Consider the following 23,706-nt stretch of genomic DNA (forward strand, 5'->3'; position numbering starts at 1 on the left):
TCTTTTTTGAGAGCGGGGTGCCTGCTCTTGCGCGTAGCAGCCAGTCCCAGGGCCCGCCGCCTGCGGGGCCTTTGACGTCACCGCCACGCCCAGGAGCAGGGGGCGGGGTTTCCCCGTCGCTCTGTGATGACGCCACACGGAACTCGCGCCACCGCGGCGGCCTGAGAGGGACACGGGAGTCGCCGGCGGCGGTGAAGGGTCAAAGGTCGCCAGACGGCGGGGGGCTGACCCTGGGAGTGCAAAGGGCAAAAGTCACAGCCCCCGGCGGGGCCTCCCTTTGGAGGCCTAAAGGCTGCCCAGGGGCGGGGCCTCAAGGGTGGGGGCGGGGCCTAGGGTGAAGCTCTTGGGTGGAGCCCGGGAGTGCAATGGGGAGGGGGAGGAGAAAGGGGCGGGGCCTTCGGGCATAGGGGCCCTCGGGGGTGCCGCGTAGGCTGTCCATCCCAGAATGCTCTGCGGTCGGGAGGTGGGCTCGACGCGGGTCCCTTTGGGAGGAGATGTGGGGATTTCCTTCCTGGGGTCAAGGGTTAAGTGGGAAGGGCCTCAGGACGTCACTGAGGCAGGGTAGGTCCTGGGGGCCCACCTGGGCTAAGGGAATCTTGGGGTGTCAATGGTGGGAGGCAGTGGTGGTCCCTTCACCCCTCCCCCCCACGTCCCCAGGTCTCCATGGCAACCGCCGCCCACCCCCGCAAGCGCCCCCGAGAGGATGACCCTGAGGCCCCGCCCCCACAGCGCGCCCCGAGCGCGCCCCCCCGCACCCTGCCCGTGTCCCCAGGGTGCTATGCCGGGCCCTTCCCCTTCTATGGGCGCCCGGCTGAGGTCGGACACTTCTCCCTGGACGAGCAGCGCCGCTACCACGGCGACGCCCGGCAACTGCGCTACTTCGCCCCGCCCCCCGACCACCGCCCCGACCCCCCCTTCGACCTGCTGGACGGCTACCAGGACCGCTACGTGCGCCGCGATGAGGACGTCCGCGAGGGCCTCGACCACCTGCTGCGCTGGGTCCTGCACAACCGGTGCCGCCTGCCTGGCCACCGCCCCGGCCAAGGGTCAGCTGGGGTCCTGCGTGTCGATGGAGTCTGCCACGGCCTGGAGGGTGGATGAATGGGGACCAGGGCCCTAGGGGGTGCCAGGGAGTGGGGGGTGGGTGGATGGGGTCCTCCATGAGCCTTGGGAGTGCCAGGTGGTGGATGAATGGGTTCCTCCACAGCCCTAGGGGGTGGGGGTGATTAGGGTCTTCTACAGCCCTGGGGGTGCTGCGGGCCTGGGAAGGACTTTTCTAAACTGCTGTTCACTCTGGGACCTACTGATGGCTCTGCCCCTCCCAGTCCAGGCAGGCACCACCTATGTGGTTGGTATTGCCCCCCAGCCACTAGGGGGTACAGTGAAGGTGGAGTCTGCTACCTCTGAGCCTTCAGTCCCACCTGAGGCTGTTCATCCTGGTCCCTACTGATGGCTCTGCCCACCTTTCCCTCCCCAGCAGGCACCAGGTGAGCACACATGGGGGTTAGTGATGTCCCCACAGGCACTTGGGTGCTGTGAAGGCAGGACCTGCAGCCCTGGAGCCTCCATTGTGATCCACGGCTGTTTACTCTGGTCCCTACTGATGGGAGCATTCCTTTTCCACTCCAGCTGGCAACTGCTGAGCATGTGTGAGGGTCAGCGGTGCCCCCTCAGACACTGGGGGGATGGCATGAAATCAGAGCACTCAGCGCCTGAGCCCAGGGCTGTTCACCCTGGTCCCTACTGACGCTCCTCCCCTCCCCCTGGTAGGCGCCCGGTGGCGGCGGACGTGGTGACATGGCGTGGGCACCTCACCAAAGTGGTGACAACGCCGTACGAGCGGCGTGAGGGCTGGCTTCTGGCTGCCACCCGCTTCCACGGCACCATCTATGTTAGCGAGGTGGAGACGGTGGCCGCCCGTGCCCAGCGTCTGGCCCGGTCCGAGGACCTGCGGCGCCTCATCTACATGGGCTACAAGTTCGAGCAGTACATGTGTGCTGGTGAGTACCCAGGTGTCTGGGCTCCCTGCTCCCCCCCCCCCCCCCCTGCTCCACCCCACAGGCCACTCACAGCTGGGAAAGGCCCCGGGCACCAGACCAATGCTCTTTTAACCTACCAGACCCCGTTCTCCTTTTGTGCCTCAGGAAAGAACCTGGGCGTCCGGGCTCCTAGGCTCTCCTGTTCTCACCCCCCCCAGCATAGAAGACAACCCAGGTGTCCAGGCTTCTAGTCCCCCAGCTTTCACCCCCAGCCCCCCTCACCCCCCAAGAACCCAGGCATCTGGGGCCTCAGCCCCCATTTTCCCCCCAGTAAACCCAGCCTCCCAGCCCCAGTGCTGGAGAGACCCCAGGTGTCCGGGCTCCCAGCCTCCTCCTCCTCCCAACCAAGAACTCAGGAGTCTGGGCCCCCCAGCCCCCATTTTCCCCCCAAAGAACCCTTCAAGCCCCAGCGCTGGAGCGACCCCAGGTATCTGGGTTTCCAGCCTCCTGCTCCCCCACAAGACAACCCAGATGTCCTGGCTGACCCTCCCTCCCCCCCTGTGCCAGCAGAGCGGGCGGGGGGCGGTGCAGCACCTGGGGGGGTGGTGAACACCAACGCTGCCTACTGCACGGTGCTGCGCGCCCGCCTGGGCCCCCACTCGCTGCTCTTCGCCGCCGAGGTGGACTGCGCTGACCCCGCCCCTGGCCCTGCCCCTGACCCTGCCCGCTACGTCGAGCTCAAGACCACGGCCACCCCCACCGTCTCTGCCCAGCACCGTGCCTTCCGGTGAGTCCCTGATCCCTGATCCCAGCCAGCGCCGCTCCTTTCTCTGAGGTCTGACCCCTGGCCCCATCCAGCAGCACATCATCTGGTGAGCCCTTGACCTTATCCAGGGCCCATCCCAGCCCTGGTAATATCTGACCCCTGACTCCACTCCTGACCTTACTCAGTGCCACATCTTCTGGTGAGCCTCTGACCCTTCCTTCTTGACCCCCCCCCCTTTTTCTGGGGAAGCTTGACCCTAGCTCCAGCCCCTGACCCCACCCAGCATTGTACTTTCTTCATTTTCTGGCTCCACCCATGACCCCAGACCTTTCCCAGGGTCTGCCTTCTGGAGAGAGCCGAGCCCAGCCCCACCCTCTGCCCAGCATTGAGCTTTCCAGTGAAGTGTGACCCCTGACTCTACCACTACCCCATGCCCTCCAATTCATCCCTGCCTCCTGACCTGCCTCTGCCCCTTGACCCTGTCCAGCATTCCTCACTCTCTTACCCCCCCACCCAGTGCCATGCCTTCCCGTGAGACCCTAATCACACCCAGCCCCCTATCTTCTGGAGAGACCTAACACTTGACTCCACTCCCTAGTCTCTGCCCTAGCCCTGCGTGTCCTGGTGAGACCCCACGCCCTGATCCCTCACTCAGCTAGTGCTTTCTAGTGGACCCCAGCTCTTGACTCCTGACTCTACCTATGACCCTGTGCAGGTTCATGTCTTCTGGTGAGGCCCTGCCCCATGCCACACTGCATGGAGCCCTGACCCTCCCACTTCCGGAGTACACCTGGAGGGCTGTGGGGATGAGACACCCAGACACCTGGGTTTCCTCTCCACCTCAGGCAGATACTGGGGGTTGGGGTGAAAGATCCTGGATGCCTGTGTTCTTCCTCCGCTCCTGGTGGGGGTGGGGAGACAACCTGGACACCTCAGTTCTCTCTAGTTCTGGGGCAGTGGGGGCTGGGAGCTTGGACACCTGGGTTCTACAGCCCCCCCCCCCATCCACAGGCGCAAGCTGCTGAAGTGGTGGGCGCAGTCATTCCTACCTGGGGTGCCACGTGTAGTGACCGGGCTGCGAGAGCCCGACGGCTCCGTGGCTGCACTGGAGACCTACGAGACAGCTGCCATGTTCCAGCTTGTGCGGGTGAGTCCCTGCCCCCTACCCGCTACCTGCACTGACCCTTGATCCTGACCCCCCCCCCCCCCCCCCCCCGTACCCCCTGCAGGATGACCCCGGGGCCTGGCAGCCGGCTGCCTGCATGAACTTCGCCTTGGCCTTTCTGGACTTCCTTTCTCACGTTGTGACCCAGGATGACCCCCGGTGAGCATACATGGGACCCAGGAGTGTTGGAACCACTTCTCCCCTGAACTCCATTCCTACGCCCTCCCTGGGGGTGGGGGGCCTGATCTCAGGGGAACCCATCCCTACCCCATGCCCTGCTGGAAGAACCCAGGTGTCCAGGGACCCCATCCCCAAACTCTACCCGTATGCTGCAGTAGAAGGAACCAGGCACCTGGGTTCCCAGCCCCTGCTCTCAACACCCCCAACCCTCATCCATCTCCCAGGGATGGGTCCCCCAGCCCCCCCCGGGGAACCCAGGCATCTAGGCTCCTCTGACCCACCCTCTCTGCCCCCCTGCCAGGCTGGTGACCCTGTTTGCATGGGAGCCTGGTTGTCATGTGTCCTGGACCCGGCACCGTGACTCCGACTACAACTTCCTGCCCACCTGGTACACCGAGGCCTTGACCCAGGACCCAAGCCCCCCACAGCCCCCCCAGGCTCCCCCCAACCCAGCAGACCCCCAGTAAAGCCTTGGGGGGACGACGGAGCCACCCCACACCTTTGCTGTCCATTTGTCTCTGTAGGTCTCTTTCTAGCTAGGGAGCAGTTTACACAGGAAAATACAGTAACTGAGGTGGGACTTCGGCTCCAGAGTCACAGCCTCCCCAAGCCCTGGAGTAGCTCCTGGCCCCATGACCCAGACAGGGGTGGTAGCAGAGTAGGGAGGAAGGCAAGTGGCTGTACTATTTAACTACCTATGTACAACACCCCAGCTTGCTCCTTTGCCATCTGTCTGTCTCACTGGGTCTGTTCCTCTTGGGGTTGGAAAATATGGTAACTTGGATGGGGCAGGACCTCAACCCTGGACATCCTGCTCCTCTGCCCCCATGCTCCAGCTTAGTTCCCAGCCACACGAGCAAGACTTAAGTTGGTAACAGGGTAAGGAGAAAGGCAGGGTGGACATACTGGAATACCCCACGTGTGATGTACCCACATGTTCATTTTTTTAAGTCCTCTGCTCGGGGAAGAAGTTTAGATGGAAAAATATAGTAATTTTATGGAGGGTAGGATCCCTGCCCTGGAGGCACCCCTCCAAGGTGCCAGATTGGCTGGGAGCTTTATGACATGGAGGCAGGGAGTGCTAACAGGGTAAGGTGCAGGTGGTTGTGCTTTAATTACCTGTGTCCAATATGCCTCCATGCCCCTCTTCCCAGGCTGCTTCTGCCTGTGGCTCTGCCTCTCACTAGAGAGTTTAGATGGGAAAATATGGCAACTGGAAAGAAGAGAAGGAGGTCCATGTCCCACCCCCACCCTCCCCTGGATTGGATCCCAGCCCTGTGAGTTGGATGTAGGGACTGGTAGCAAGGCTAGAGATATACAGGCAGATGTGCTATAATTATCTATGTACAATATGTCCGTGTGCACCTCTGCCCAGGCTTCCAGTGTCTGCCTCTGTCATATGTCTGTATGTGGCCAGGGAAAAGTTGATGTAAGAGAATACGATAGTCAGGAAGAACAGTGGGACTTTACTCCAAAGATGCTGCCCCTACAAGCTGCAGATTGGTTCCCAGCCCCACTAGCTAGACACTGGGATTAGTAGCTGAGTAGGGAAGAAGATGGAGATGGGTGTACCATAATTACCCATGTACAATGCACCCCATTCCTCAAGTATCTGCCCCATAGCCGAGGCAGGGGGGGGCAAGGCTCTGGCCACAAGCAGCAGGGAAGGCATTCCACTGGGCATTGTTTTAAGCAGGTTGTGGGGTTTCCTGTCCTACCTTCAGGCAGCTGGACCAATCAGTCAATGTCCACCTCCATATACCAGTCAGGCACCAAGCAGCAGCAGCTTCAGGATGGGGTTTATTATGGGCTGTAGCTAGCCCCAGATATTCTAGGTAGGTGGGGGGCACAGTTCTGACCCCCTCAAGTCCCCCCCCCCCCCCCCCCCCCCCCATGATGCCACCAGGGGGAGTTCTCAGGCACAGGAGCCCCATGGGGGGAGGAGGGCTGCTCCCCTATTGGTCCAGAAGCAGCTGGTCAAAGGTCATGCCTAGCTCCTTCCCCCATAAGTCCAGAGATGAAAGGTCAGAGGGCAAACCCACTCCTATGACCGCAATGGAGGGTCAACAGTCACGAGACTGAGAAGCTTCTAGGGGATCAAAGTTCATGAAAAAAACTTGCCCTAGTGACCTCAACGTTCACAATGGAACTGTTGACCCCAGCCCAAGGGTGAAAGGTCACCAGGATTCAAGGCCTTCCCTGAGGTCAGAGAGCAGCAAAGGTGTCTATTTCCCCCAGATGGGGGTCAGAGACTGGAGCTTACAGTGGGGCAGAGGTCACTGAATGTAGAGATTGGCAGCAAAGGTCAGAGGGGAGCTGTTAACTCAAGTCCAGGGATGAAAGCTCACCAGGATTTGAGACGATCTTTGAAGCCAGAGGTGTTCTGTCCCCAGGGCAGGAGAGCACGATTGGGTCGCAGATCCCAGGTTTGAAAGTTCACAGCAAGTCCAGGGGGCATAGGTCAGGGATCACAGCAAGACTGGGTGGGGGTCAAGAGGCTGGCAGTCATGGCAAGGCCAGGAGCTGGACATTGTGGTAAGATCAGGGTCATAGCTCGGATGCAGGGGGGGGGGGATTGGCTAGAGGGGGGGATTCAGAAAAGGTATGTATAGGACTGGGGACAGGAGTCAATTGCTACACCATGGGGTCAGGTTGAAGATCACAGGTCATGACGGTTAGGGTCACAGAGAAAACTGAGAAAGCAAGTCAGGGTATGGGCTAGGGTCACAATGAGGTCAGAGGTTGTGGGGTGGTAGTCGTGAAATCAGGAGGGTCGGAGGTTGGAGATCCCAGTGAAATCCAGTTGTGACAGGTCAGAGAGATGGGATCACAGCAGGGGTGGAAGTCACACTGAGACAAGAGGTCATGCCAAGGTCAGAAGTTGCACTGACAGATGGTCCTGCCAGAGTTAGGGGTCAGAGACTGGGAATTACAGTTGAGTTGGGACCAGAGATCATGGCAAGGTCAGGGGGCACAAGGTCGAAGGTCAGCATTGAGGTGACAGCAAGGGCAGAATCTCAGAGATCATGGGTCAAATCAGAGGTCACAGTGAGGTCAGGGCTCACAGCTCAGGAGTCATGAAGTTGGGAGTCTCAGATGGGAACTCAAGGTGAGGTTAAGTGTCACAGTCCAGAAGGCAGAGGTCACTGGGTGTAGAGGCTGGCAGCGAAGACGATGTCACGCTTGATGAGAGCAGCAGCCGCCTCCATCTTAGCACCGAGTGCAGGGTCCCCAACGACACGGGCAGCGCCACGCACATCCCGGCAGGTCTCAGCCAAGCGCTGGATCCCACGCACCACGGCCCCCTCCTGCACCGCTGACAGGCGCGCCAGCTCCACAAACGGCTGTGGGGGAGGGAGCAAAGGTCAGGGGTGGGGCCTGATGGGGGTGTTGTGGTGAGGTCAGTGCAAGAGGGGTGCTGGAGGACTAGAGTCCTGATCCTGGGAAGCCCCATCAGGGTAGGAGGGGCAGGGCCTCCATCCAGAGGGTGGGGCCAGGGCCAAGGATGCCAGGAGGTGGAGACCATGCTGGAAAGAAAGTGGAGCCCCAATCCTGGGGGGGGGGCACCCCTGATGGGGGGTGGGCCGCCTGGGAGGTGGAGTCTTGATCCTGGGGGCAGGTCAGTGCTGGCAGGGCAGGGCCCTGATGCTGAGGCCTCTGGACCCTAATGGGGGGGGGGGGGGGGGCGGGGGGCCTCACCATGCCACGCGCCCACTCGTAGACAACCTCCATGAGGCCAGGCCCGAACTGTGCCACAAAGTCGTCAAGGGGCTCGGGCACCCCGCAGGCCTCCTGCAGCTGCCCCACACGCTCCGCCACTGCCCGCAGCCGCTCCAGGCCCTGCCAGATGGGGGTGGGGCATGTGTCAGGGGACCCAGGTATCTGGGCCCCCCTGCTCACATCCCACCTCCCAGACAGCCCAGGTGTCCAAGCTCCCAGCTCCCCCTGCTTACACCCCAGGGAACCTAGGCATCCAGCCATTTCATCTCAGGACAGCCCAGGTGTCCTGCACCCCCCCCCAAACCCAGCAAAAAATAACCCAGACATCTGGGGGCCCCTGCCCTCAGCAGGGAAGAGCCCCAGACTCAAGCTGACCTGGCGCAGGCCGGGGGTGAGCTGGAGCTCAGCAGTGGCAGGCTGGGGGCAGGCGATGCAGCTGAGCAGGGCGGCTGCCTCCTCAGGCTGCAGCGGGGTCAGCGCGTTGTCCAGCACCAGCTCAGTCAGCACCAGCTCCTGGCTGCTCATGGCACAGGCCACACGGCCCGCTAGCCCCACCGCCCCCCCTGGCTCCACATAGCCCAGCGTCCGTAGCACCTGCAGGGAGGACCCAGGCGTCCGGGAGGGGACTCAGGCAGCCGGGAGCCTGAGCCCCACCCCAGGCCCTGCTCCCCTCCTGGAGAACCCGAGCATCCGGGAGCCTGACCCCCTACTTTGACACCGCAGCCACTACTCCCCTCCCAGAGAACCCAGATGTTCAGGAGCCCCTTGGCCCCCACTCCCTTCCTGGAGAATTCAGGTGCCCAGGAGCTTGATCCCTGCCTGCTCTTATCCTCCAGCCCCACTCCCCTCCCAGAGAACCAAGGCATCCCACAGCCTTTCTTTCTGCTCCCACCCCCCCAACCCCCAGTCCCCTGCCCAGAGAACCCAGGTGTCCAGGCTCCTAGCCCTGATCCCCTACTGCCCTCTTGCCAGTACTCAGGGGGGCCTGACAGACTAGGGGGCTGAGAGAGGGGAGCTTAGAGAGGGTATTGGAGCTCCTCAAGGCATTGGTGGTATTGGGGACCCCCACGGTACTGGGGGGCTCACCTCCAGCCGCTGGTGGTACTGGGGCAGCAGCAGCAGGGACTGGTCAGACAGCAGGAACTGCAGCTGCTCCAGCTCTGCCTCAGCTGCCCGCCGCCGTGCCAGCACTGCATACTAGAGGGCAAAGGGGTTGGGGGTCAGCCTGGAGCCTGCACCACACCCCCTCCCCCTGCTGGCAAGAGAGGGGAGCAAGAACCCCACTGGCCCTTATAGGAGATCCAGGACTCCCCCTGTCCCCCACAAAGATCTCCCACCACCCCTGCTGGAGACCAAGGAGACCCCCAACACCCCACAGAAGAACAAGGACCCACTGAACCTGCTAGGAAACCTTCCTCTAACCCCTAAGAGACCCCCCCCCCACCCCCGAGGGACCCTCCCAGCCCCCTCTAAAGACCAAGGGCCCAACCACACCCCAGACCTCCCCCACACCTAGGACCCCCCCAGCACCCCAAGGGACCCCCCAAGAGACCTAGGACCCCCCCACAACCCCTCAAAGAGACAAGGACTCCCACAACCCCCTAGCCCATGAGACCCCTTCCCCCAGCTGACCCCCCAGTACCTGGCGGGGAAAGCGGGGGCTGTGTGGACAGTGGAAGCCAGGCAGTGCAGCCTCGAGGCGCCGGGCATGGGTGGCCGCCTCCACCACAGCCGGCTCCTTCAGCTGCAGGGCATTGACAGGGTCCAATGGGGGCAACCCCCCGCTAGCGGCCCCTTCTGCCAGCCGCAGCAGCTCCTGTGCTGCTGTCACTGCTGCCGCCGCTGGGGGGTCTTTCCTGGGGGAAGTGGGGGGGGGGGGCTAGGGGTCACAGCCTGCCTGGGGGCTCCCCCAGGATGAAGCAGGAACCCAGGTTTCCAGGCTATGGAAGCCCCACCCTCTCCCAGGCTCTACCCCCAGGCCAGCAGTGTGCCCCCCACTCCACCAAATCCCAATACAAGCCTCACCCTCAGGTTTCACCCCCTGCCAGAAGCTCCTCCCCTGTCTAGCAGCTCCGCCCCACCCAGGCTGTCTCCCACTGCCCCAGACCCCAAAGGTCCTATGCTTCCATACTGGGAGTCCGCCCCCCACCCTCCCGGGACCCAAAAAACAGGCCCCACCCCCATGCTGGAAGCCCCACCCCACCCAGGCTCCACCCCAACCTGTAGCGGGGGGTCTGGCGCCGTCGGCTGTCCTCAAGGATGCGCTCAGCACTGATCCGCAGTGTCTTGGCTGTCACGGCCGCTATGTCACCCGGACCCAGCTGCTGCACCACGTGTCCTGCCCGGCCTGAGAGGGTGAGGCAGGGGGGTAGGGTGGTTAGCCTGCGGCTCTAGGACCCAGGCTCCAACTCTGCCATCCCTCCCAGCTCTCATTCACCAGCCCCTACTCCCTGCCCAGAGAACCCAGGTCTCCAGACTTCTGCCCCCATCCCTGCTCTTGCCCTTCAACTTGCTTCACAGAGAACCCAGGTGTCCATGACCCCTGCTCTGACCCACCCCACACTGCCCTTCCATAACTGGGATACAACCCAGCATACAGGCAGCCCGCCTCCCCTGCTCCCAGCCCCAACCCCCACTGAATACAGGTATCTGGGCTCCTAGTCATGTCCTGTCCCCCCACCCCACCCTGAGAACCTAGGCATCCAGGCAGACCTCACCTTCTGGGAGAAAGAGCTTGGTGAGTAGCAGATCCTCAGGCAGGGGGGCTTCAGCCTCAGCCACAGGGCTGGGGGGGTTGGTGCCCTCCGCTGGGGTCCCATCCTCAGGGGGCACGTCACACAGCACCAGAGCGGTGAAGCTGCGGGCGCCTGCATCTGTCGAGACCTGGGGGGGGTGGGAGTGGGAAGCGTGATGTGGCTGGTTCTGGGGTGGAGCGGGGCCCCCACCAGCCACACGTAACAGACCCAGAGAGCTCCAACAGGTCTTGACAGCTTGAGAAGTGGGATGTGGAAGATGATTCGGGGGGGGGGGGGGGGTGGCGGCGGCGGCGTGCAGGACTATGGAGATGGGTCTTGGAGTTGTCCAGAGAGTACTGGTGGATTGCTGGAAGGTCTTCCAGGGTAGGGGAATGATATGCCCCTTACTGTGCCTACCTGCAGGACCAGGCCCAGGGCATTGCGGTGCACACTGTTACAGACGACAACCACACGCCCGGGGCTCAGTGCTTTCAGCCCGGCTGCCGACTCCAGCACCTTCCTCTGCGGGGGTGGGGGAAGAGCGTCAGCCCCTAGCCCCTCCCCCAGTGGACCTGTCCCTAACCCCCCAAAACTTCCCCTACTTCGGCCCCTGCACCCTGCAGGGCTTGGCTTCTGCCCTCTGGTGCCTGCCAGGAACCCCCAACCCCCCGGGGCCAACCTCAGCCCCCTCACACCCTCCTAAACACCATGGGAACTACCCTTGCCTCCCCTGGAGCACCTCTTAGGAGATCAGGGCAGGCCTAAACTCCTGAAGCCTCTAAAGCCTCCCCAAGGGCTTGTCTCTTCCCCCTTGGAGCCCCCTCAAGGGGCCTGTCCCTGCCCTCCCAGAGCCCCCGAAGCACCCCAGGCCTGTCCCTGGCCCCCAAACTCTCAGATCTGCTTCTGCCCCCTGCACCCTCCAAGCCCCACCCCACCCCATATTCCCCAGCACCTGCAGCAGTTGCCGGGCCTGGCGCAGCTCCTGCACAGAGTCATAGTACTGGGGCAGGTCAGCCAGGTCCCCTGTTGTCTCCACTGGCTCCATGGCCTCCAGCGCCTGCCGCAGCTCTGTCACCCGCTGCTCATGGGTCTGGGAGGAGGGTGGGGGGGGGTCAGCACTCATCCTCTAGCCCTCTAGGATCCCCCCCCAGGACCTCCTGGCCTCTCCCAGACCCTTCTAATTCACCCCAGACCCCCTCCAAGACCCCCTAGACCCCCTGCCACCCAGAAACATTCCAGCCCTCCTTCAAAATCCCCTAAATTCCTTCCAGCTCCCCCAGGCCCCCTCCAAGACCCCCTGCAGGACCCTCCCCACACCTGCAGCTGATGGGCACTACCTGCGCATGGCGGCGGGTGTGAAACTCGGAGAAGCTGCGGCGCATGACATCCTCAACCCGCAGTCCCCGGGCCCGCAGGAGATTTAGGATCATGCCATAGGTCAGACGGAAGCGTGACTCCAGCGCCAGCGCACGGCCCTGTGGGGTGGGGGGGGAGGGAGGGGGGGAGAAGGGAAGGAGCCCAGTCAGGAGGCAAGGCATCTCTAGATCTAGTTGGGGGAGGGGGGCATGGGAGAGTAGGGCAGTCTCAGACCTGAGTCTGGCTAACCCTTCAACCAAAGGTGGGGAACAGGGCACTTCTAGACCATGGAGGGTAGGGCTACGATTCAGAGAGACCTCAACACATTGGGGAACTGGGCCAAAAAAAAAAATCTCATGAGGTTCAACAAGGACAAATGCAAAGTCCCTTAGGAGGGAACAGTCCCATGGACCGATACATGCTGGGACTGACTGGCTGGGCAGCAGTTCTGTGGAAAAGCACCTGGGGGTGACAGAAGACAATAAGGTGAATATGAACTAACAGTGTGCCCTTGTTGCCAAGAAGGCTAACAGCATCTTGGGCTGCATTGGTATGAACATTGCCAGTAGGTCTAGAGAAGTGCTACTTCCCCTGTATTCAACATTTGGGAGGCCACATCTGGAGTCTTTTGTTCAGTGTTGAGCCCCCCACTACAGAAATGATGTGGACAAATTGGGGACAGTCCAGTGGAGGGTAACAAAAATGGTTCAGAGACTGGGGAACATGATTTCTGAAGGAAGACTGAGAAAATTGGGCTTATTTAGTCTGGAAGAGACTGAGCGGGGGTTTAATAGCAGCCTTCAACTCCCTGCAGGGTGGTCCAAAAGAGGGTGAAGATGGACTGTTCTCAGTGGGGGCAGATGACAGAACAAGGAGCAATGGGCTCCAGTTGTAGCAACGGGAGTTGAGGTTGGATATTAAGAAAAATTATTTCACTAGGAGGATGGTGAAGCACTGGAACAAGTTACCCAAAGTAGTGGTGGAATCTCCATCCTTGGAGGTTTTAAGACCAGGATAGACAAAACTTTGGCTGGGATGATCTAGTTGGGGCTGGTCCTGCTTTGAGCAGGGGGCTGGACTAGCTGTGATCTCCTGAGGCTCCTTCCCTCATTGTCTGTGTTTAGGTGCATCCAGCCCTGGACGGAAGCATAGGGCAGGACAAGGCAAACCTAGACCCAGTTGGGGGAGCAGGCAGTCCTGGAGGAGGAGGTCACAGAGAGCCCCCAAACTTAGGAATTGGGAGGCAGCTGGCCCTGGGACAGGATGACACGACAGTACAGGGCATGGCAGGGTAGAAAAGCTGAGCCCTTCTCCAGCTGGAGCTCTCACCAGCATCATCTTGTGGAGGTCAGCCATCTCAGGCACCTGGCCCTTGCACAGGATGATGACCATGCCTGTGGTGTCCAGCCCCCGGCGCCCAGCCCGCCCGGCCATCTGGATGTACTCGCCTGCAAGGCATTGTGGGAGAAAGAGGGAGCATGTGGGGTGTGAGAGCAGCTCCTGGTGCCACCTGACCCCGGGGGACTGCTCTGGCCCTGCCTGTGATGGGGGGGATGGAACCCAGGCGTCCAGGCTCCCAACCCCCCGTCAGGCTGCACCCCCCTGACACAGAGCAAGAAGCAAACCCAGATGTCCCAGCCCAGCCCAGCCCCCCCTGCACCACTGACCTGTCTCAGTGCTAGGAGAGAACCCAGGTGTCTGGGCTCTCAGATCTCCACCTGCTGCAACACTCCCAGTGCCCAAAACCCTTCACCAACCCAGGGGCTCCCATCATCCCCCAGACTCTACCCTCCCAGGCCCCACTGTCCTGGCTCAGAGCCAAGAGAAACCCCAGGCATCCAGTGCTCACCGGGCAGCAGGTCACGGAAGCAGGACCCGTCGTGCTTGCGGATGGAGTCAAATACAACCGTGCGGGCTGGCATGTTCACGCCCATGGCGAAGGTCTCAGTGGCAAACAGCACCTGGGAGGGGGTGGGGAAAGGGTTAACCCCACCCCTTCTAGCCCCACCCCATCTGAGCCCACCCCCCCTGCTCAAGCCCCACCCCCTCACCTTGACCAGCCCCCGGCTGAAGAGCATCTCCACAACCTCCTTGAGGATGGGCAGGATGCCGCTGTGGTGCACCCCGATGCCTCTCTTCAGCAGCTCTACCATGTGCAGCACCTGGGAGGGGGAGGGACCCCAGGTAAGTGCAGGGCTCCCAGGGGACCATAAGTGATGTTGCACTGGGGAGGGAGGGGACCATAAAGACGGTTGCACTGGGAGAACCGTAAGCACAGAGGTCCACCATGACAGAGACTGCTCCAGCCAAAGAACCCCCCCACTGCTTCCTGTCTCATCCAATGAGACTTCCTGCTGCACACCCTCTGACCTGCAACTGGTCCCCTAAGCTCTACACTCACGCCAACCCCTACGGGGCCAGTATCTCCCCCTACCCCTCTGAATGGCCTTTGACCTTCAAGTGCTCACTTAAGTAGAAAAAACTAGTTTGGTTTGGGGGGAGGGGGGGACCCCTTTGTGGGTGGCCTCACTTCCTGTTCCATCCTGTGGGCATCCCTACAACTCGCATGCCCTCCCGCCCATGGTGGGCACCCCCCACTTCCTGGCTCATCCCATTGGGCTCCTAAAACACTTTCCCGTGCCCGCAGACCGCTTAATGAGTGGTCCTCACTTCCTGGGGGAACTCCCATGGCCGTCTCCCCCATCCACTGTCCCTCCACCCATGTCCTGAACTACTGGGGGTGGCAGGGTACGGACCTGGGGGAGCTGGCGGTCAGTGCCCTTGAGGCGGGAGATGCACTTGTGGAAGAAAACGTGGATTTCGCTCTTCTCGGCGCCCGTGGTGAGGTCAGCCGTGGTCAGCATGGAGGCGTGCTCGTCGCACCGGTTCCGCGAGAACGTGAAGGCCACCACGGGCAGCTGGTCCCGGCGCCGCAGCAGGCTCAGCAGCGACAGCCACACGTTCTTGTCCTGGGCGGGGGGACGACAATATGACTGTCAAAACTGGGGGGAACCAAGATGGTGGCAGACCCAAGATGGCACCAACAGGGAAGACTTGATGGGACCAACATGGCTGCCAAGGGGAGCAACAGATCCAGTACGGCCACCAAGACGGGTAGGGGTTGGCAGGACCAAGGCTGCCAAGGTGGAGCTGACTGACCCAAAATGGCCACCAAGATGACCTCCAAGGGGGAGGAATAACAGACCTCAGATGATGATCAAAATGGTGGGCCAAGGGGTGGGGGGCAAAGAGGGCAGCCCAGAAGGGATGGGATGACAGGATCAAGATGGTGGCCAAAGGGAGGGAGGTTGGCAGGACCAGGATGGTCGCCAAGGAGGAGATGACGAACGCAAGATGGAGGCCAATGGGGTCAGGGGGTGAGGGGACCAAGATGGTCACTGAAAGGTGGCAGGTCACACGACTAAGACAGAAGCCAAAGGGGGGGAGGGGGATGATGGGACCAAGGTGGCAGCCAGCAAGTCACGCCACCTACCTGACGGGATTATGACAACTCCAACCCCTATGCGGGTCCCCGTGACAACCCATAAGTAGGGCTAGGAAAGGCCCCACCCTCACAAGTCATCCCCGAAACAGTCCTGTGGACCCTTTTCTGGTTGCCATAACAACCCCCCAGCACCATACCACCCCCTGCAGGTTACCACAACTGCTCCCCTCCCCCAGGGTCACATGACCTCTCCAGATAAATGTCCCTAATTGCCACTGTCCACCCCCAGTGGCCCCCCTACCTGCCTCCCTGCCACTGACCTGCCCGGGCCCGGTGGTCTGGTGCGTGGGCTGCCGGGCGCCAAAGGTCTGGGCATGCTTGCTGGTGCGCTCCTTCTTGGCCTCCAATGCCGCATAGTACCTGGGAGAGCAGGGGTTAATGGGCGCCCACCTCTGGGGGGGGGTGCTAGGCTGGATGTAGGACCTGCGGCTGGCTCTTGGGGGGGGGCGGAGGGCAGGGCTGGGTATAACGGGGACAGGAGCTGCAGATGGCTCTGAGTAGGTCAGGCCTGGGAAGTTCAGGCCCAGCATAACATAGGAGAGGAGCTGCAGCTGGCACTGGGGCATTGGGCTGGGTATAAAGGGGACAGGAACTGTGACTGGCTCTGGAGCAGAGTAGGGTTGGGTGTAATGGGGACAGGAGCTGCAACGCGCTCCAGGGTGGGGCAGGGCTGGGTATAACAGGGACAGGAGCTGCGGTTGGTGCTGGGGGTGCTGGTGGAGGGATATGGCTTCCTCCAGAGATGAGGGACACACACCCCTGGGTGAGGAAGGTGCCACGGGCATCAAGCAACAAGAAGAGCTGGTCCTGGGTGCGCGGGCTGTTGCCCGTGTAGAGGAAGTGCTCCAGGGGCACAGGGCGGCGCCGCGTGCTGATCACAAAGATCTGCTTCTGCTTGATCCGCCTGGAGGGAGGCATTGGGGGGGAGGGTCAGCACCTGCCAGACCCCCAGACTCAGCTGCAGTCCCCTGGTACACAGGCCCCCACACTGGGCTCTGGGGCGGAAGACCATGGGGGGCTGGAAAGGTGAGCATCAGCCCCCCCACCCCCAGTGTTACAACCCCCCCACTGTGGCCTAGACCCCCCCCCCGCACTGACACCCCCAGACAGGTGCCCCCTTCACCTCACAAGGCATGACACTCCCCCAATTGCTTACCCTCCCCTTCCCTTCCAGGAGCTCCATGCACTCCTCCCTGCCCCCCCAAAGACCCACGGACCGCCCAGGCCCTTCTGCACCCCCAGCCTTCCCCCAGACGTACCCGACCCAGTCGGCGAACTCGAGGGTGTTGGGGACAGTGGCGCTGAGCAGGATGATGTTGACATGCTCAGGCAGCATGATGAGGACCTCCTCCCAAACCACCCCACGCTGAGTGGGGCACAAAGAGGTGAGGCACTGACCCCAGAGACCGCCGCGCCCCCCCCACCGGGAACAGAAGTTGGCATGACACCCCCCAGAAATCCCCAAGCCATGCTGGGGGGCAGAAATAGATGAGACACTGCCGCCTACTCTCTGAGGCCCCTGCTGGGGGGCGGGAGGAAGAGGGGTAGAAATACATGGGCCACGGCCCCATCTCACCTCAGCATCATTAATGTAATGAACCTCATCAAAGATCACCCACTCCAGGTCCCGGATGGCGTCTGACCCGTTGTACAGCATTGATCTGGGATGGGCAGACAGACCAACGGGTTCACCCCTGCTTGTCTGTGCCCCTCACTCCCAACCCACAGCCCCCTGCCCCCCAACCCTGCCGGTGCCCCTCACTCTCGACCTGCAGCCCCCCATCCCCTCACCGCAGGATCTCGGTGGTCATGATGAGGCAGGAGGCCTCGGGGTGCAGCTGGACGTCCCCTGTGAGCAGCCCCACATCTCCGAAAGTTGTCTTGAAGTCCCGGAACTTCTGATTGGACAGAGCCTTGATGGGTGACGTATAGATGGTCCTGCAGGGCGAGGGGGGGCATGGGAAGGGTCTCAGCTCACAGGGGTGGGGTCAAGCAAAGTGGGTGGGATTGCGCCAGGATCATGATGGGGGGGGGGGGGGGGGGGGGGTGTTGGCCAAGGGGGTGAGCCAGTGGGGTATGGTGGAGGATGGGGCTTCGCACAGGGGGGCAGGGCTTGCTGAGTCGTGCGTTTCTGGACAGATTCATACTCGAAGGGGGAGGGACTTGGCCCAAAGAACAGGTCTCACCAAATAACTGTCACCCTAGACCAGAGTGACATCATACTGTGCCCAGGAGGGGCGGGGCTTGGTCCAGGGATGGGTGGGGCTTACCAAAACATACAACCCCAGGCCAGGGTGATATCATACTCAAGCGAGCAGGAAGTGGGGTGGGGGCTCACCCCCATTCCTGAGCCAGGATGACATCATGCTAGGCCAGGGGGTGGGACTCAGTTGAGGGGCTGGGACTTGGCTCAGAAGTAGGCGGGCCATAACAGGTCATGTGGTACTGAGCCAGGGCAGGGCTTGTCCCAGGGGGCGGGGCTCACCGTGTCATGTGGCGCTGGGCCAAGGCAATGGCATACTCGGCCACCACAGTCTTGCCGGCTGAGGTGTGGGCAGCTACGAAGACGGAGTGGTGCTGCTCCAGGTGCAGGATGGCCTGCTTCTGGAAGGCATCCGGCTCGAACGCCCACTGCACCGCGCAGGACAGGGGAAACCAAGTCACAGCGGGGCTGAGGAGGCACTCTGCCACTCCCGAAGCCCTATCTGCCATGAAGGTGGGGCTGGCGTGTGAGCTGGACAGATAGCCCCACCCACAGCACGGCACCCCCCCCAGTTCCCCCCTAGGGAACCCACTGCTCCCCTGCTGTCATGCCCCACACCCCAACCCCAATGGGGAAGTAGCTCAGGTGTCCAAGCTCCCAGCCCCACCTTCCTCCAACACCCTGAGCTGGAAAAGAACCCAAGTATCTAGGATCTTCTCCCCTTCCCCAAAGCTGGAGAACCCAGGTGTCTGGCCTCCCAGCCCCCCTTGCTGTGAACCCCCAAACCCCTCATCCCCTCCCAGAGTGTCCCACAGCCAGAAAGAACCCAGGCCCCCAGCAGCCCCCCAGGCTGGGGAGAGCCCAAAAGTTGGGGGTGGGGGGGCGTACGGACAGTACCCGGAAGGCAGGGTCAGGGACACGCTTGTAGAAGTCATCCACGGGCGCAGAGACATCCACGGCTACAGCCCACTGCTGCTCCCGAGGGGGCTGCACAGGGGCTGGGGGGGCAGTGCTGGACTTCGGGGTCACCTTCTGTGGGGGGAGGGGGGGTCAGGGCCTGGGGGAGACCCCCCAGTTCCCCTTTGACCCCTTCAACCCCCAGTGACCTCCCGCTGCCCCCTGAACCCTCACCTGGATCTTCCCCCCGCCACCCCACTTGCTTCCCCAGCATCCCACAAGCCTCCTCTGGGTTCTCCCCGCTCTGGCCACCCTACCAAGCATCCGAGAATCCTCCCGGCCCCTCCGGAACCCCCAGCATCCCACAATGCTCCTCTTTGCTCCTCCCCCACCCACACCCCATAATTATTTGCTCCTCTAGCATCCCAGTCTTCCTCTGAGGTCCCTCGGCATCCCACAATCCTCCCGTGTCTCCCCAAACATCCACAGTCCTCCTGTGGTCCCCTGGCTCCCCCAGTAACCCAATCTTTCTTAAGTCTTCTGACTCTTCCAGCATCCCACAATCTTCCTCTGTGCACGGTCCCCCCAGCATTCCCACTCAGTGTCAGGGAAGTGGAAGTTGGTGGAGCTGCCCCTCCCACCATCCCACATTTATCTGCTCCCCCAGTATCCCACAATTCTCCTCCAAGATTCCCTGGCTCCCCCAGCCCCCTTAAATCCCATCTCTCCAGCTCCTCCCATACCTAGATCCCCCCTGCCCCCCCCTCACCTTCATCACCAGCTCCTCCAGGCTGTCAGTGCGGGCTAGGCGAGGGCTGGGGGTGGGGCTGGGAGCATCCTTGGCCCCCTTGGGCTGCTCCTCCGCCCCCCCAGCCTCATCAACCAAGCCCCCCAGGTCCCAGGTGTCCAGCGCCTCCAGGAGGCCAGGCAGGGCCAGCAGCCCCGGGGCAGAGCTGGCAGCTGGGGGGAAAGCAGGTGAGGTGGGCACAGGGGAGACCTACAGACAACCCTAGAGAGGAAGTAGCCTGGGCACAAGAGATTGTGGGATGCTGGGAGGCCTGCAGAGGAGCATTGTACAATACTAGATGAACTGGGGGACCTCAGAGGAGGATTATGGGATGCTGGGGGAGCCAGAAGGGGCCCAGAGGATTCTGGGATGCTTGGGGAGGCTGGGAGGGGCACAGAGAAGGACTGTAGTAGCTAGGGGAACAAGTGAGGGGGAGGGGGGGCAGAGGATTGTGGGAAACTGGGGAGTGCAGGGGGGAACTCAGAGAAAAAATGGTAGGACACTGGGGTGCGAGGCAGACAGGAGGATTCTGGGTGCAGGATGGAAATTCAGGGAACCCAGAGAAGGATGGTGGGACACTGGGGAAGCTCCAGAAGAGATGTGTGGGATGCTAGTGGGGCTGGAGAGTCTTAGAGGATTCTGGCATGCTGGAGGAGGGGTCAGAGGAGGATTCTGGGATACTGGGGGAATGGGAGGTTCCTAGAGATAGCTTGTGGGACGCTGGTGGGACTGGGGAGCCCAGAAAAGGATTGTGGGATACTGGGAACTAGGAGGACCCAAAGGAAATTAGTGAGATACTAAAGGAGGGAGGCAGAGGATTGTGGGATGCTGGGGGATCCAGAGGAGGTCTGTCCCACTCAGCCCCACTCAGATCCCTCCCAAAATACCACCCCTACTCCCAACCCTCATGCTCTCCTCTCAACCCCTCTTTATACCTCCAGGTCTTTCCCAGAAGTGTCAGACCTCCATAGAGGGGCTCATACACCGCCCAGAGGCCCCCTAGAAATACCACAGCCCCCCACACCCCCAGAACCCTCACCTGTGGGCTGGAAGTCCACACCGCGCTGCCAGCCGGGGGGCACTGTCAGCAGGTCTGTGGGGGAGGGGGTGGGGGGAGGGAATAGGAGTTAGCTGAGGTCACAGCCAGCCTGGGGGGCTGGGGCGGGGGCCCAGATGGTTCCGTACCACGCTCAAAGTCCACATCTTCCTCCTGGTCCCCTCGGGCACTGATCTGGTCCAGGCCAGGCTCATCCAATCCACCTGCGGGTTGCGGGGGGCAGGGGAGTTAGTAGTGGGGTGGGGGTAGATGAGGGGGAAGGGACAAGTGTGTGTGTGTGGGGGTACGTACCTGGCCAGAAGGGGAAGTTGGTGGAGCTGCCCCGGAGAGCCTCGGCGGGGGGACCAGGCGCACGCCGCAGGGACAGGGAGTTCTTGGCTGACAGCCCAGGGGTATCCAGCACGGCCTGGGGGGATCACGAAGGAACCCATGTGTCCGAGACTACACTCAACAGCTCCTTGGGGGGATGGGGGGACCTAAGCATCCAGGATTGCCCCCCCTCCCCTGGCCCCAGCTTGGGCAGATGAGACCTAAGTGTCCAGGGTGTTTTCCCCCGCCCACCCTCCAGCCTTCTGGGGTGGAAAGGACCCAGGTGTATGTGACAGGGCACCCTGGTCCTCATCCAGCAGCCTCTCCAGGGAGCAAAGGACCCAGACATCTGGGATGCCTCCCCACAACTCTGCAAATCATCGAGGGGAGTTGGGACCCAAGCGCTCAGGCCTTCTCCTTCCAACCTCAGAGAGTGTACCCAGGCATCCAGGCCTAAGTCTGTTCTTTCCCTCTACCCACAGAGTGCCTGGCTGGGATCCAAGCACACCCCCCTGCATCCTAAAACAGTGGATGCGGGCATCCTGGCCCACCCCCACCCTCAATCCCTAGCCAAGTTGCAGGCACCTGGGCCCCACCTACTCTAAGCCATTGGACCCAGGCATCCAGGCACCTCCCAGAGAGTGGACCCAGGCATCCAGGTCTGCCCCCACTCTCACCCTTTACCTGTAGAGAAGCTGGCTGGTACCCAGGTGCCCAAGCTGCCTCCTCACCCTGACCCTCAGACAGCAGACCCAGGTGACTGGGCCCCCCTCCATCCTCTCCTTCTCCTCCCCAGAGAGCCTGGTTGCAACCCAGGTGTCCAAGCCTCCCACACCCTCTCCCCCTACCCCTAGGCAGTGAACCCAGGTGTTCAGGTCTGCCCCAACCCTCAACCTCTACACCCAGAGAGCCTGGCTGGGACCCAATCGTTCAGGCCCCACCTACCATCAAACAATAGACCCAGGTGTCTGGGCCTGTCCTAGGCAATGGGCCTCTCCCTCTACCCCCACACAGTGGACCCAGGTGTTCAGGCTTCCCCTCCATCTCTCCCCAGAGAGCTGAGCTGGGACCCAGGTGTCCAGGTTCCCCCTCCCCAGAGAACCCTGGCATCCGGTGCTCACCTCGGCAAAGCCCAGCACACGGCCCGTGGCCGGGTCCCGCTGAGCCCGCAGCTCTGAGTGGGCAGGGGTGGGCTCTAGCCCGAACAGCGCCCGGGGCTCCGGCTCCCGCGCCCAGAACCTGGGGGTGAAGGGGGGGGAGGGGGTCAGAGCTCCCACATCACTGGCAGCCCCACAACATCATGGGACTGGCCGGCAAGGACTCTACGGCATCAAGGGACTGTCCAGAGGAACCCAGGTGTCTGGGATACCCACCCCCCACCCAATCCCATCCAGTCTCCATGGGTGGAAAGGACCTGGGTGTATGAGACCTTCCCCCAACTCTACTCGCACCCTTCCCAGGCCCTGCAATAACACGGGATTGGTCGGTGTGGGCCCCAAGGCAGCATGGGATTGGAGGGGCCTACTGGCAGTCCAGTGCATTCTGGGATACATTGGTAGTATTTCTACCCCATAATCCTTTGACTGCAAAGCAGAAGCGCTAGTGTGCATCCCAATGCATTGTGGGTAGCCAATAATAGAACAGAAGCTCCAAGGGATTGTGGGGAAGCATTTGCAGCCCACTGAAACAAGTATTATGAGCAGCCAATGGCATTATAGAAGTGGTCAGCAACCCCAAAGCATTCTGGGAAGACAGTTCTAACCCAGGGCATTGTGGGAAAGGCCCGATAGGTCCAAAAAGCATTGTGGGTAACTAACAGCAGCAGGGGAGAGATCAGTCCCCCTGGAGGACTGAGTAGCCAAGAGCTCCATGGGATGGGTCAGCAACGCCAGAGGACTCTGGGTAGCCACAACAACCCCAACATGACTGGGTAGTCAAGGGTCCCAATGGGATTGGGGATCCCTGAGCCTTTTGGGTAGCCAAGGGCAGTGCAAGATTGGCCAACAATCCCAAAGGGTTCTGGGTAGCCAAATGTCCCTCCACAACTCCAGAAGCTTCTGGGTAGGCCCAGAGAATCGTGGGAGAATCCGACAGACCCCGGAGGCCTGGGGTGCGGCTGCCCCAGGGCATGTTGGGATAGCACCCCCAGCTCACCTGTGGGCACGCTCAAAGTGGTGCAGGGGCAGCCAATCAGGGGAGGCCAGGAAGCGCCGCTCCAGTTCCGCGGCCAAGTCAGGGGCGTGGGGGGGCAGCCCCCAGGGCAGCTGTGGGCACAGGGAAGGGATCAGGGGATGGCAAAGGGGGGAGGAGGGGGCAGCAGGGGCAGGGGAGAGGGGTCTCACCGTGGAGAGGGGGTCCAAGCCAGGGTTATGCCCCTCCAGCAGCTCAAAGCGCCCCCCACAGCCCAGCTCCAGCAGTGACAGGGGCAGATCCAGGGGCCCCCGGGGGGGCAGGGCTGGGGCAGGGAGAGAAACAGGTTAGAGCAGGGCATTGGTGCCCCCCCCATCAACCCGCTCCGCCCCCAGAGGCCCCAGGCCCTGCCCCCAGCCCAGCAGCTGCCTGACACCCCCAACCCCATCCTAGCTCCTCCCCCCACCCCTCTTTTACTCCATTCAAGCCCCACCCTCAACCCCATCCTAGCTCCTCCCCAACCCTACTAGCCCCCTCCCCAACCCCACACCACCCAAGACGCCCCCACTCCATCCTGTCTCCCCCCTCCCCTCGCCCATTCCACCCCTCCCTCCCCCCACCGAGCCCCCCACCCCTCCCCCCAGAGGCCCCCAACTCCCCTCCTCCACCCCATCCTATGTCTCTACACCCTCAGCCTATGTCCCCAGCCCCCTCCCCCAGGCTCAGCCCTTCCCCCATCCAGTCCCCCTCCCTCGCCCAAGATCCTCCCATTCCCCTCCTCCGCCCCATCCTATGCCCCCGCTCTGCAGCCCCCTCCCCCCGCACCCATCCGCTCCAGCTCCATGTCTGCGGCCCAGGGTCCTGACAGCTGGGCCCTGCCCCGGAAGTGCTCCCGCCGCCGGCTCATCCCCTTCCAC

The 23,706-nt window shown here is 62.1% G+C and overlaps 2 protein-coding genes across 3 annotated transcripts; one reads left to right on the plus strand and one right to left on the minus strand.

Annotated features, from left to right (window-relative positions):
- The first annotated feature begins 28 nt into the window (after nucleotides 1-28).
- On the plus strand, nucleotides 29-4,599 carry DXO (decapping exoribonuclease). 2 transcript variants are annotated; one of them, XM_059715253.1, is made up of 7 exons: nucleotides 29-205; nucleotides 658-1,046; nucleotides 1,771-2,000; nucleotides 2,547-2,766; nucleotides 3,757-3,892; nucleotides 3,975-4,069; nucleotides 4,392-4,599. In XM_059715253.1, the coding sequence occupies exons 2-7, from the start codon at nucleotides 664-666 to the stop codon at nucleotides 4,555-4,557; spliced, it is 1,230 nt and encodes a 409-aa protein (XP_059571236.1). In that variant the 5' UTR covers nucleotides 29-205; nucleotides 658-663; the 3' UTR covers nucleotides 4,558-4,599. The 2 variants fall into 2 exon arrangements, with proteins under 2 accessions (XP_059571236.1, XP_059571237.1); XM_059715254.1 differs by having other exon boundaries at nucleotides 29-1,046; nucleotides 2,550-2,766.
- A 937-nt stretch (nucleotides 4,600-5,536) lies between these two features.
- SKIC2 (SKI2 subunit of superkiller complex) lies at nucleotides 5,537-23,696 on the minus strand. Its single transcript, XM_059715234.1, has 29 exons — nucleotides 23,615-23,696; nucleotides 23,002-23,114; nucleotides 22,814-22,923; nucleotides 21,781-21,898; nucleotides 20,642-20,756; nucleotides 20,479-20,553; nucleotides 20,333-20,386; nucleotides 19,276-19,466; nucleotides 18,507-18,641; nucleotides 17,892-18,037; nucleotides 17,198-17,344; nucleotides 16,983-17,067; nucleotides 16,666-16,772; nucleotides 16,164-16,310; nucleotides 15,667-15,766; nucleotides 14,658-14,870; nucleotides 13,953-14,063; nucleotides 13,751-13,862; nucleotides 13,231-13,349; nucleotides 11,883-12,020; nucleotides 11,498-11,635; nucleotides 10,963-11,067; nucleotides 10,528-10,693; nucleotides 10,031-10,157; nucleotides 9,453-9,666; nucleotides 8,897-9,007; nucleotides 8,186-8,404; nucleotides 7,790-7,930; nucleotides 5,537-7,434 (listed from the first exon to the last, which is right to left on the minus strand). Exons 1-29 carry the CDS (start codon nucleotides 23,694-23,696, stop codon nucleotides 7,234-7,236), a joined length of 3,840 nt encoding a protein of 1,279 aa, XP_059571217.1. The 3' UTR covers nucleotides 5,537-7,233.
- Between the last annotated feature and the right edge of the window lie 10 nt (nucleotides 23,697-23,706).

Source organism: Alligator mississippiensis, chromosome 11, assembly GCF_030867095.1.
Source record: "Alligator mississippiensis isolate rAllMis1 chromosome 11, rAllMis1, whole genome shotgun sequence".
Classification (NCBI taxonomy): Eukaryota; Metazoa; Chordata; order Crocodylia; family Alligatoridae; genus Alligator; species Alligator mississippiensis.

Excerpts from the sequence above, each read along its gene's own strand:
- DXO (XM_059715253.1), top strand. The coding sequence starts at position 664 with ATGGCAACCGCCGCCCACCCCCGCAAGCGCCCCCGAGAGGATGACCCT. Across the intron at positions 1,047-1,770 it reads GGCCACCGCCCCGGCCAAGG|GCGCCCGGTGGCGGCGGACG; the intron begins GTCAGCTGGGGT and ends TCCCCCTGGTAG. Across the intron at positions 3,893-3,974 it reads CCATGTTCCAGCTTGTGCGG|GATGACCCCGGGGCCTGGCA; the intron begins GTGAGTCCCTGC and ends TACCCCCTGCAG.
- SKIC2 (XM_059715234.1), bottom strand. The coding sequence starts at position 23,696 with ATGAGCCGGCGGCGGGAGCACTTCCGGGGCAGGGCCCAGCTGTCAGGA. Across the intron at positions 14,064-14,657 it reads CTGACCGCCAGCTCCCCCAG|GTGCTGCACATGGTAGAGCT; the intron begins GTCCGTACCCTG and ends TCCCCCTCCCAG. Across the intron at positions 13,350-13,750 it reads CTTCCGTGACCTGCTGCCCG|GCGAGTACATCCAGATGGCC; the intron begins GTGAGCACTGGA and ends AATGCCTTGCAG.